General features: G+C 47.5%; 1 protein-coding gene across 2 annotated transcripts in view; it reads left to right on the top strand.

Annotated features, from left to right (window-relative positions):
• The window catches only part of LOC144731256 (ubiquitin carboxyl-terminal hydrolase 19-like), a 34,806-nt gene extending 22,374 nt beyond the window's left edge, over nucleotides 1–12,432 (top strand). For both annotated transcript variants that reach the window (XM_078612287.1, XM_078612286.1), the window contains exons 18-28: nucleotides 187–302; nucleotides 1,414–1,551; nucleotides 1,891–2,265; nucleotides 2,891–3,120; nucleotides 3,531–3,638; nucleotides 4,818–4,945; nucleotides 5,307–5,416; nucleotides 7,269–7,421; nucleotides 8,346–8,527; nucleotides 9,385–9,629; nucleotides 10,347–12,432. In XM_078612287.1, the coding sequence (XP_078468413.1) occupies nucleotides 187–302; nucleotides 1,414–1,551; nucleotides 1,891–2,265; nucleotides 2,891–3,120; nucleotides 3,531–3,638; nucleotides 4,818–4,945; nucleotides 5,307–5,416; nucleotides 7,269–7,421; nucleotides 8,346–8,527; nucleotides 9,385–9,629; nucleotides 10,347–10,427 (1,866 nt within the window). In that variant the 3' untranslated portion in view covers nucleotides 10,428–12,432. The remainder of the gene's footprint in view (nucleotides 1–186; nucleotides 303–1,413; nucleotides 1,552–1,890; nucleotides 2,266–2,890; nucleotides 3,121–3,530; nucleotides 3,639–4,817; nucleotides 4,946–5,306; nucleotides 5,417–7,268; nucleotides 7,422–8,345; nucleotides 8,528–9,384; nucleotides 9,630–10,346) is intronic.
• The last annotated feature ends 184 nt before the right edge of the window (nucleotides 12,433–12,616 follow it).

Genomic DNA, 12,616 nt, shown 5'->3' with positions numbered 1-12,616 from the left:
AATTTGAAAATTACCCACAACTAACTCAAATAGGAGAACACAAAATGATGAGTGCCCCCCTACTCTGAAACTACCGCAAACTTGTGTGGTGAAACTCGAAAGCCTTGCACTGTGTTCTTTTGATTGGAAGTGCTGGAGAAAATGCTAAAAAGTTAAACGAAGATTTCAATTCTGCCTTTTGTCCAGAGACGGAAGATCCCGGACAAGCCCGTGACGCATTGCGCCAATTGCCAGAAGACGAGCCCTCTCCACCTCAGGCTGCGTCGCTGCATGAACTGCTACCGCGTGGGATATTGCAACATGTGAGTTGTTTGTAACTGTATTAAACACAGCAGGCCATGTATGCTGGCGTTACCATCCAAATTTACTAGCATAAAGATTGCCTGCAAATGTTTTAATTGGGGAAAACCCACACAGTAACGTCTTCCCCTACTAGCAAACTATACTCACGTGTAGGCCGTTACTACGTACACTATAGTATTTATTTTGGCAAGTTATTGTTCTTTCTTCCTCCTTTACTTACATGGTACTCTTAAGATTGATTGCTGAAGGGCGCTATACAAATCTAAATTATTATTTCACCTTGTGCCACACGGGGACAATTTGCTCCTGGGATCCACAAGGCTAAGCTGCCGCAGGCCATTGTAATTGTTGAGATGAGGTGTAAGGTGCTTGTAGATGCTGGGCCATTTAAGTGCTCTCCAAATGCAAATCCTAAACTTAATTTGCCTGAATTTAGAAATATTTGTAATGATGAACGTAGTATTATAATGACGTGGTGAATGGAAGATAGTAATGGTCAAAACGATATCCTTGTTGAAGTGTCAAGTATTGCTCCTGGCAGTTTGTCCAATCAGTAACCTACATTGTCAGATGTAGGGTTTCTTGCCGAGAGAAATGGCACGGATTATTCGGCAAGCTTATTTTTTTATTTGATGTTTGACACCCAAATATAATGGCCTCTTGTGAATGATCGGTTTTCTTTCAAATATGTTTGTGGCCAGGTGTAATTTGAGCCACTGACCCGACAAGTCAGGAGCAGCTAATAATTAAACCGGCACGCATGCAAAAGGCACGATGGACGTGATTAATCCACCCATATAATGAAGTTAATTGTATCACTATTGATTCCTACCACTGTAAATTCTACGTGTATGTATGTATTTTGAACCTTTTTCGCACTGCATATAGCCAACCGTTCCCATTTTGTGAATTGCATTGTGACTTCTGAATCATGATGTATCCCTCCCGGGAGTTATGCTGGGGGTGAATCATTATCCATAAACATGTGCTGTTGTGCTTAACACTTGCGACTAGTCGCGTACGGTTTGGGCTTTCGTGTTGAATATGCTCACACCTCAGTTGTACAGATGCCTTAAATCTCTGTCTTGCATCTCTATCTTTCACTGGTAGGAATTGCCAGAGAAACCACTGGGTCGAACACAAAAGTCAATGCGAGCCCGAGGCAATCGGCCTGCCGTTCCTCGTGAGCATCCCTGAGTCTCGGCTTACTTTTCACCGACTTGCACAGATCATGGAGGCGTATGCAAGGTGAGCTATCAATGAAATACCCAACCTACTTATCTCTGTAAGGAAGAGACAACCTACAACAACAACACAAACCGATAGCTTTTTCTGCAGCTGTAAAACTATACTGTGTGTCACACACTGTCTGGCATGGGTTGAGCATGTCAATAATGAGAAAAAAATACATTAAAGGAGTTAAACCACATACATCGTGATTCTTGATTCCAACTGTGTGGATCCTTGAGTGTTCATCTCTCATGCGTGAGCTTTTCTCGGTACTTGTGATTTAATCTTGCGTGCACAATAACACGAATGCATCGGCCAAACTCAGCTTACTGACGAAGCGGATCGTTACCTGCGCAGGTATTCCGTGAACGTGTTCCAGCCTCCTGTTCAGCCCAGCACGGCCTTCCAAGATCCCGAGTACAGCTCGCCGTCCCCCACTAGGTCCGAGGTCTCCCCGCCGCCCCCATCGCCAGCTTCCTGCTCCGGGCAGAGCTACGCGGAGCAACCCTGCCTGGAGACGCAACTGCCGTCCGAGATCGACAACGAAGGCCAGGGCCTCCAGGCCTCCGGGCCGCAAGCTACGACTCGGGGCGAGCAGCGGGAGTGCGGGTGGAAAAATGCGGAATGGGCGGAGGAGCCGGAGTCTCCGCTCTTCAAGACAATCTTGCCGGCCGCAAGTGTTCGGTCTCGTGAAACCCCCACGCTTTTGCCCGCCTGCAAGGGAGACCCAAAGTGAGGCATGAAGCATTGAGCTGGCAGCACTGAGGTCTCATGGTTTTAAATAACGGGAAGCAGCAGCCATGTTCTTCGGTGTAAGCGAGTTATAATGATCTTGGGGTAGTCACTGTGGTAGCATACATCATGATTTTGAGACTGGTTAGTGGGTTATGCATATTTATATTTTAAAATATTTTACTTTTCCCAATGATCTACTAATCGAGCTACTGGCTCATGGCAGAATCGCAGGTCCTATTTCCATGTGCCTACATCTGTGCTCGTCGCCATCACCAACCTGCACTGAACATCTTGGTGAAGTATGGTCAAATAACCTCCGTGACCCGCATGGCACGGAGAGGCCCTCATCCAGCAATGGATTGACATGTTTTTTTCTGACTTTATGTGAACGAAAAGACACAAATTCGCCCGTTTTCTCATTGAAAATAGGTAAATTTCAAAATATCACTGTCCTGGTCACAAAAGTAAAATTTGTGGGGAATGATAGCCATTTTCTATACTTTTTAGGCATTAGCAATTACAAAATAACACTTACTACCCAGGAGCAAAAATTGTGTTACACAGTGTTATACGTCTTTGATAATCATCCCTTGGAATGTACCTCTTGTTTTATTCAACTTAGGCAGAGTGACGATCCGCAGGCAGACGAGCTCGAGACACTGAGAGGTGAAGATGGCGTCGAATTGAAGCGAGACATTGGCAGTGGCTGCCACGTATTGGGCCACAGGAGGATGCAGGAGCGGGTGGCAGCAGCGTCATCGCTCTTGGAAGCACGGGTTGAGAGCTCCTCCCCCCATTCCTGGGTGGAGGAAAAGGATGGGTCTGGGACCAAGAAGCCATTGAGGCCTGAAGGTGTGGCACATGACGTCTTTACAATACTGTGTGTGTGTGTGTGAAAACCTTAAACAGCAACTGTGAATTGGTGACTGCTCTCTGCTGCTAAAGCTCTTTTCTTTGCCTTTGGGTAATTCTGTTGCGTCTATTCGCTTATGTCAGTGTCCCCCCCCCCCCCCCGCCTTCAATCCACACTGACCAGTGCGGTGAATTATGGTAAAGTAACCCCCATGATCCGCAAGGTTAAGAGAGGCTCTCATCTGACAGTGGATTGACAAAGGGCAGTACATCTGTGTGTTCAGTACTCTTGCAAAGTACAATACAATTGATTTACTTGTTTCTGTCGCCACTGATATTACGTGTTCATGGCATCCTTGCCCTCCTTGCTGCCCTGTTTACAAATTATGCGGTTGTCCTCTGTGCCACAGCTGCAGTTCATGGGCTGCAGCAGCAGGACAAATCATGGCAGGGCTGGACACCACAGTTTTCCATCAAGGTTATTGACAACAACGTGGAAAAAACCTTGAACCACCGAGGTACGTGACCATTTACGGCGTCTATGCCTCCCGCCTTCACCAACCCGCACTGACCGGCATGGTGAAGCTTAGTCAAACAACCATCATGACCCATGTGACCTGGGGAGGCCCTCTTTCATCGGTTGATTGAAGAAAAAAAGGCTGTACATGTGCAAAGGGTGTTCATTGAATTGCAGTCAAGATGAAAATTTACATTCTCAGAAATTGAATAAGCCACATTAAGTGCAAAGAAAATTTGACGTAATAAATGTTTTTGTTTAGTTATCAGTGACTATACTTCGACCATCGATGGTGATACGCTGCACAAACGCATTTAATTATGGGTAGTTGCCTGGCTTTTAATCCAGGATCTCTCAGCGGTGCTGGCTCTGTGCTCAGATGTGGTTTTAGCTCCTTGAGCCACCTAAATACCTTTAACGATCCTCGTTCAAGAAATGCGTTAGTGACAACGACACAACTGCGTGCATTGGTGATGCCCCCATGATGTAACAGATGGCTCCGGCGCCGGACTGCACACGACCAACGAGAGGGACCGAGCAAGGGATGTAGTTCATGAAACCAAATAAAATATTTTATTTGTTGGTACCATCTTATTAATGAGTTGTACCAACTTTAATGAAACGCTAAGAAAAGGTGAATTATGCCATAATCTTGCTTTGTAAGTATGTCATCACAATCCACCTTTAATAGCCACATGCAGAAATGGATATCACAAAGATGCTCACTGCATCGCGCGCTTTCAAATGTGCTTCTGCGGCCGTCTGGAATGCAGTTATGCACTTTTAAATCTAGATTGAAAACACATTTCTTTAGAACTGCTTTTGTGTTTAGTTTGTTGTCCTTCGCCCACATCTCCAATAAGCACGGTTGGCTACGTACAGTGCGAAAGAAGTTCAACATACATGTTTCCAACATATGTGCGACCTCTAGCGGTAGCAAATTCTGCTCTGGCTCATGGACTGAAGGAGGGAAAGGAAGCAATGAAGGCGGCCCGAACTGACGGTTGAAGAAGAAGATTTTGAGGAGAGCCTTGAAAGCAGAGAGAGAGAGAGAGAGGTGGGAGGGAGGGTAGGGGGACTGGGGTAAAATGCCTGGGAAGGGAGTTCCAGAGGACAGGGGGGTAGTGGCTAAAAGAGCGCGATAATAACCACTACGCTGAAATGCATCTGATCTGTGCAGGAGACTGCTTGTTGGACATCCCTGATGGGGCCCAGCTGGCCATGGACTGGAACAACAATAGCAAGCAGCAGGGCTACGTGATGGTTCAGCCGCGGGAATTGGACTGTGACGAGGAGTTGCCCACAGAGGTGGTGCACGCATTTCTCTCTGCATCACCACCGAGGATTCTGTTCAAGTTGCAGACCGTATAGGGTTGCCACCTCTGAGTTACAAAAAACTGGAACACATCATGGGAAGAGGAATTTTATCACAAAATCGTAAGAGGGAACTACATGTGTGTGAATTGTCTTGAGTGGTGTTATATAACCATTATTCAACAATTGACAAAAAAACTTGAACTTTTAATTTTCCGGGGAAGATTTACAGATTTTCCAGGATGGCTATCTCAAAAATAGGACAATCCTGGGGAAAGCAGGACAGGGGGAACACCTGAAAGCCTTGTGCTCCCCAACCCCATCGTAAAGGCTTCCTGTGCACTACTCTCCACAGGACCACGCGAGTAGCAGGGACCTCAAAGACTCTGTCTCAATGCCCATCTCCCTGCACCACTGTCTAAAGCTCTTCACCAAGCCCGAGACGCTCACGCCAGAGGAAGCCTGGTTTGTCCACACACACACATGCAAAGCAACGGCATAGATCCCCTGTAGAGCCTACACGGACTGTTTGGCTATGTACGGTGTGAAAAACTTCAACATGCATACACACATGTGTTGGTAGCGAGCACTTATGAAGCCTAGTACGGAGTATGAGAGGGTGTTGTAGCCAGTTGCCACACCTGGCATATCTCTGCCCAGTGCTGGTGTTTACACAACACAACAGGTTCAAGGCTGAGCTGATATAGGGAAGGTCCAGAACCGGTTCAGACATTCGTTACCGATGTTAACCGTGAGTTAGAATCAAACTTTCGTGCTCCAGAATTATAGTGCAATGCTCTTATGACTACACAACTGGCTCCCCTACACTGACGAGATCATTCATGACTTCATCTATGTGAACATTTGAGTCTAAACACACAGCTGTAGCAATAGTAGTTGCTGCCATTAATCACGAGGTATAATCAGACCCTCCACCCACTCAATAAATGTACAACTACACTTGCGCACGATGCGGTGAAGGAACCAAATTGTAACCCACCCAGTCTCTAATCCTGGGCTAGAGTGACACTGGAAACCTGTGGAATTACGCTATTTCACAAGATCCAAGGAAGGCCTGTACACATAACCACATACATTCAGATTGTATAAATCAATATTTCTGTCTGGATTTCCCTGCTTAAACATCCATCGGGCAGTGCTCATCTACATTCATGGCCCTTAGTCATTGGTGGAAATTCCACATTTCTTTAGCCAAGGGGTCAATTGCAGCATAGGACAACCACTTTTAAATTCTTAGAAAGTAATACTAGTTCGAATTCAAATCGTTGTTAGATGAGCACGTTTGGTATTCATGCCATTCTTATAGCGTCAGTCTATCACGTGATGGCGCTGTTTCACAGATTTGTTTTGTTTGCAATATTTTCACAGTAGGGGGCGATGTTGCTACATGGTTTTTTTCCAATTAGTTCACTTGCAAGCAGTTTCATTTGGAAAATCTGGACTGACACCGACGACACACATGGCCTAAAGTTGTTTTGATGGCACGTAGTGTTCTCTTTGTTAACCCATTCCGATGACATACGTGTACGGCATCTGAATGGAACCGGAAGAAAATATAAAATTACTTTATCGGTAACGAAGCTCCCACAAGGCCATGTGGGAAGGCATGTGACACAGTTTGGCGCCAGCTATCATAGAGTGTGGCCGTGTCGCTACAGTTCTCTGCGGTGAGTACAATGTCTTTAAAAACAACGGCGCTATGCCTCTTTAAATAAAACTAACGCTAACCGCTTACGCGTCCCAATATTCAGCGGTGAACGGGACCCCACCCTGCAACTGTCAGATGTGTCGGAATGGGAAAGGGTTAACTTGACGTACCTGCTCTGACGATGCCGTTGTCGTGAACACCGGGTCGACCTGGGGTTTGATGAGGGTGTGCGTGCACGTTATCGACGTCACCATCCTCATGCTGTTGTGCTGCACCCCTCCCTCGCATTTGTCTCCTGGCACCTTGTGATAACTTGATGCACGGGACGAGCGATACAACGTGAAGCAGCCAGACTCCTCACCCCACACTCACGAACGAGATCAGTGGTTAACGGGACACCCACCCTGCTGCAGCGTTCAGTCGTCTCGGAACGGAAAAGGGCAAATACAACCGCAGTCTTAACCGCGACCGACGCTGCCTTCTAGCTGTGAACCTCTGCAGCAAGCGGCAATTGTGCTACTGTTCCCCCATGTCACCGTCCACCGCCGACCACACCACTGCTTGGCCAGTGTCTGTGTTTGTCGGTTACGCAGTCCTCGTTAAAGCTGTAACCGCTGCCCCTTGCTCCGCGTCTCGCTGTCATTGCAGGTTGTGTCCCCAGTGCGAGCAACCCAGAGAGGCACTCAAGCAACTGATGCTGTGGCGGTTGCCGCCCGTGCTCGTTGTGCAGCTCAAACGCTTCTCGTTCTGCAGCTTCGTGTGGCGAGAGAAAATCTCCAACTTGGTCACCTTCCCTATCCAGTAAGCCACTTGTGTGCTTTTCCACTGGCACATCCAAGCCGTACCCGCGCAGGGCCATCACGGTATGGGCAGTGTTCCACTGGCCATTTGCCCGATCTGAGCCAGAACCAAACCGCGATATGCTGTCCTATATTTTTCAGATGTTTTCGACAGGTTGCGTGTGTATAGTTGCGTAATTTAATGTGCTTCAAACTCCGATCATGGCCAACACCAGTAATGATTATCTGCACCAGTCTTGGGCCTGCCTAAGGTCGACTCGGCCTCAAATGAGTAATTGGTGGCGTGTGTATACATCATTTTAGAGAGACAAATATAGCCGGGCGTGGTGCTGGCCACCCACCCCCTCGTGTGACGTGCCGGTCTTCATAGGTACTCACTAACAGCACTTGCCCTGGGCGCCTTCTCTAGGTCGACTCAGCATCGGAATGAAACTTAATCTCAAAATGAACTCTTGGGGAATTTCACAGTATGTCCATCATAGCTTCCCTCTCAAACGAGCTTGGAGGGGTGCGCATCTCTTTTACATCCCCCAAGCCACTGATTTTGAGCCATTGCATTTTATTTAAATTCCACATTATTGTGGTAGGGGTGAGGCAATCCAAAACCCAGCCACTGCATCTCCCATCGCTTTATATTCCGAAGCTTTCTCAACGTATCTTGCAGTTTCAGACGATTTTCTCTCAGTTTGCTTTCTAACCTCTTCCCCACCCCCACCACTGTCATTGCACTATTAATTACCGTGCTCGCTAATTCGCTGTCTAAAGTGGTGATATCAAATTTCATCTCCTTGATGCCCTTGGCGTTAGACAGGCGGGGGTGGTGGGGGGGGGGTCACAGCGCACACTAAACAACAGCCCCTTGTCCCAGCTGCGAGAAGGGGACAAAGGGAGCGTCGCTTTCCTTACCCCATCTCCGTGCCACCAGGGGTCTTGACCTCAGCGAGTTCTGCGTGGAGGCGGCTTCTGGGGGTGCCGGTGGTGACGCCGGCGGGGGCGCGGTCTACGACCTCTACGCCGCCATCAACCACTACGGGGGCCTCATCGGTGGACACTACACGGCGTACGCACGGCTGCCCTGCGCCCGCAACAGCCAGTGCAGTGATATGGGTACGTCGATTCCAAAGTCATAATTTTTCTACTTGTTTACATGTGTATGTTGAACTTCTTTTGCACCATACGTAGCCAACCGTGCCAATCGGAGGTGACAACATTGATAATTATGTGGCACCTCCTGTAGAGATGCTGCTGGTTACATAAATCTATAAAATGGAGTTGCTGTTATGGTTAGCTGCAATTCAGAACTCGGCCGGTTCGATTCTATGTCCTGCAATTTTCTTAAATCCGCTCCCTTCCCAGCGGTTTGAATGGATGCATCGCAGGTAGTGGAAGAGTAGGCCAAACATTCCCTCTACAAAGGACTCTCTCGTAGCGTTCCCTTGCAGTGTAGATCCTTCCACCACCGGTGGCGTACGCAAGAAACTGCACGGCGGCAACTCCTAAGCAAGGTTTTTTGGGTTAGATCATGGAAATGCAAATGTGTCGTTAAAACCGCCGCCACCCGACACAGCCAAGGGGTAAGGTTTGTCACGTAAACAAAACGTGCCAATTAGTGACTACTTGAGCACACCGGTGTGCTGGAGAGTAAACCCACAACATTTACAATCAGCTTCATCAGACGATTTGCCACCAGCGAAACATCGTACTCAAATTGTAAATCTTGTGGGTTTACTCTCCAACACGCCGGTAATTGGCTGTGTCGGGTGGTGGTTGGTTAACGACACATTTACATGTACGCGATCTAACCCAAAAAACCCTAATTATTAATATTGGTCGTGAAAGCCTATGTGTTAAATGGCTGCAACTGTACCTTTGACCGTGCCCCCTCTGTGCATTGTAACTCTGGCTGCCCTCACGTGGACGCGAGCGAGCGGTTGTTCACGGCTGCCGTCGCGTGTCGCGAGCAGGCTGGCGCTGGTTCGACGACAGCACGGTGACGATGGTGAACGAGAGCCAGGTGATGTCGCGTCACGCCTACCTTCTCTTCTACCGCCGCCGCGACTGCCCGCTCGCCCCATACCTCAGGCGGCCAGCTGAGGCGCCGTGGACGCCCGCTCCTGCGCGACATGACCCCGCTGAGGAAATCATCATATTGGATGACGAGGAGGAGGAGGAGGAGAAGAGTGATGATTGGCCGGCGACATTGAATTCGGTGCGTCTGTGGTCTCTACTTGGCTTTGTTTTCACTGGGTTTCTCATCCAACTCCTTGACCGGTGGCTCAATGCTTGTTTGAGCATGGAGCGGTACTCACCTCCTGTTTGCAGTGCTGAGAGGTCAAGGCACAAAGGTGCAGCCCTGCAATTACTTGCTCACGCCATTGCTAGCGGAAGGGGGTCCACTAGAGGAAGAATCCCTCTAGAGGGTATCCCTGTGATCGTAGATGCAAGTCCATACAAAAGATGATCACTTACATTTCTCACAAGGCGGTACCTGTCTTATCCACCCTATATCCCTTTAACTATGGAGCCCTTTCACCAGTGTGAAGATATTAAATATTTTCACACTGGTGGACCTTACCTGGTAAAGTAAACATTGTGTATAGTTTAGTTTCACTCCTGGGGTGCTCCTGCAGATGTTTTACTTCCAACTCCACACCGAACCAGCACGAGTGAACCTCTACCACATGACCTACACATTAAATGCCCATGTGACCACCCCATGTGACCACCCCATGTAACCTGGTCAGCGTCTTGTGGCTCGTTTGCCATATGAAGACTTTGACGTGCGGCTCATAGGGTCAGGATGCTTGGCCACATCTGGTCTATACAGTCAAACAGTGGTAGCTTTGTGTATCTGTCTCTCTGTTATATCACGTGACAATGCCATGTGAATGATGTATTGTGCTTTTTTTTGTCTTTGTGCGTACAGTGGAATACAAGGGCAAGCACAGCGCCGTGTTCCACGGAGACGTTCTCATCGCGTTCAACCACGAAGAACAACGCGGACTAGCTTTACAAAAAGTGTCAAGAGGCTTTCTCTCATTGACGTTGCACGACCACGCCGAGAAACATCGTGGAGCCTCGATGCAATCACGCACGGCAGTCGCTCAACCCAGTTCACCGTTTGTACCAATTTATATGAACATCACGCCGGGCGGGTGAGAATTCCACGGTTAAAAGTATTTATGCCACATCGTTGTAATATGGGACCTCGTAAAATATTTTACCAAGGCTCGCCAGAGCTTCGTGTAAAATGCATAACCCTGCCTTTGAATGAACCAACTGACAATTTGGTTTGCTATGTAGACCACAGGGAAGACAATGGACCCTGGCCAGCCTACATGTCCGAGAGCTGAACCAATCAGCAACACCAGCAGTTCTACGTAATTGAGGTTGGGAGTGAGAGGCTCAGTTCGGAGTCTGAAGAAGCTCCTGGCACGTGGAGGCAGTCATCCGAAATCACGCGTACAACATGTGGTGCAGCCCGAAAGCACACCGGAAAGTATCTCTACCGGTTATTTTCTTATTCTTGGTTTTTTCGGTAAAGTCACGTAGATAGGTTCAAATAAAATAACAAAAAACTAAGACGTTTTGATCGTAACACAAGCAATCGTCATCAGGAGAATGATCAGAATGATGACGATTGCTTGTGTTGCGATCGAAACGTAGTTTTTTCTTTATTGTTATTCTCTTTGAACCTATCTACGTGACTTTACTGAAAGACCCAAGAATATGAATTTCTGCAGTCACGAAAGCTTTAAGTCACGGTTATTTTCTGTTATCTATTAAATTGCTGCGCATACGCACTACCCCTCTGCCCTTCCGCAACCCCCACCACCACCCACGCGCCGTCTTTCACTCAAATCAACTTGGTGTGGCCCAGAGTTGCCAAGTCTCGTGCAGAGAAAAAGCAGCTTTCAACGCACAAGCCTGTGTGTTGAGAAAGGGGCGGAGCCTCAAGGGACAAGGGTGGGTCCTTAAGAATGCTGAGAGATGACACTGCTGAGGGTCGTAGGTTGAATCCAGACAGCTGCCGGTGTATTAATTGTGTCCTCAAGTGCAGTGAGTTCAACAACTACTGCGCATTAACACAATCGCATAACATTTGGGTTTGTATTTAAGTTGGTTTTATTTCAGATCTGAAGTTTCATAATACGCGAGCTGCACTGTCATGCTCCGCACATTGTTCTGTTGCAGGGCGGGTGGGGAAGTGCTTCCCCCTCCTGTGAACCAAAAGTCGATTGAAGGGACCTCAGAGGTAGCTCTCTGATACCGCTTCTATGGATACATACCATGGATTCATGGTATGTTTTTGTTCACCGAGGTGCCACTAGTACATAAAGAATCCCATATGAAACCTATACAACCTGTAAGGGGTAACCCAAAGTTTGTAGTCAGGATGTCATGTATTTATTTCTACCCTATCATAGATAACGGAATCGCCAGTGCTGCATTGCTGGTCCCACATGGTCAGTAGGCGGCATAACAAATGAAACCGTTTGTGACATTGCACGAATAATAATTTGCTGCGCTCTGACGAGTAGGTGCACGGTTGGCTACGTACGGTGCAAAAGAAGTTCAACGTACTGTACATGCAAAGTGATTTCCCCCGATTAGCACGGTTGGATACTTATGGTGCGAAATAAGTTAATACATTAAGGGTCCAAATTTGTATGACGTCAGTCCTGTACCGGCCGCCTTGCTAATGCTTCTGTGTTTCGAAGGGAGGAATTTTATTTGGAGAAGCCAAGCATCTCATTTGTGATTGATCGCCTTGTCACGGGGTGGTTCGTCACGCAAGCCAATGCAGCGTGATGTGTTCTGCAATTGCGAGTGGTTGTGTGGGAGGAGTCGTTAAGACTGAAGTATAAGGCATTAAAAGGACATTTGCCGTACATATTTTTGTGAATATTTAATGGTTCGTACTCATGAATACATTTCGTGTGGTATTGTTCAGCGCCGCTATAACGGGCGTTCTTTTGTGAATTAAAGGAAAACTAAACTCGTAAAACAAACAGCTGTTTTTTTTATTGCAAGTACACACCAGGGCTGCACTGCCGCCTTTTCTGACGTGACTTTGAAGTTCCATGGCGCTAAAGTAATATAAAGTCAGAATGAAACGTGCAGTGGGTTCCTACCAGTAAAACTCTCCATTTGTGTGCAACTGTGGTCATCCATAACAGACGATGCAACATGTGA

This window comes from Lampetra planeri, chromosome 38 (genome assembly GCF_965212315.1).
Source record: "Lampetra planeri chromosome 38, kcLamPlan1.2.h2, whole genome shotgun sequence".
In the NCBI taxonomy this organism is placed as follows: domain Eukaryota; kingdom Metazoa; phylum Chordata; class Hyperoartia; order Petromyzontiformes; family Petromyzontidae; genus Lampetra; species Lampetra planeri.
Note: the sequence above shows the minus strand (reverse complement) of the source record. Positions and strands in the feature narration are given on the sequence as shown.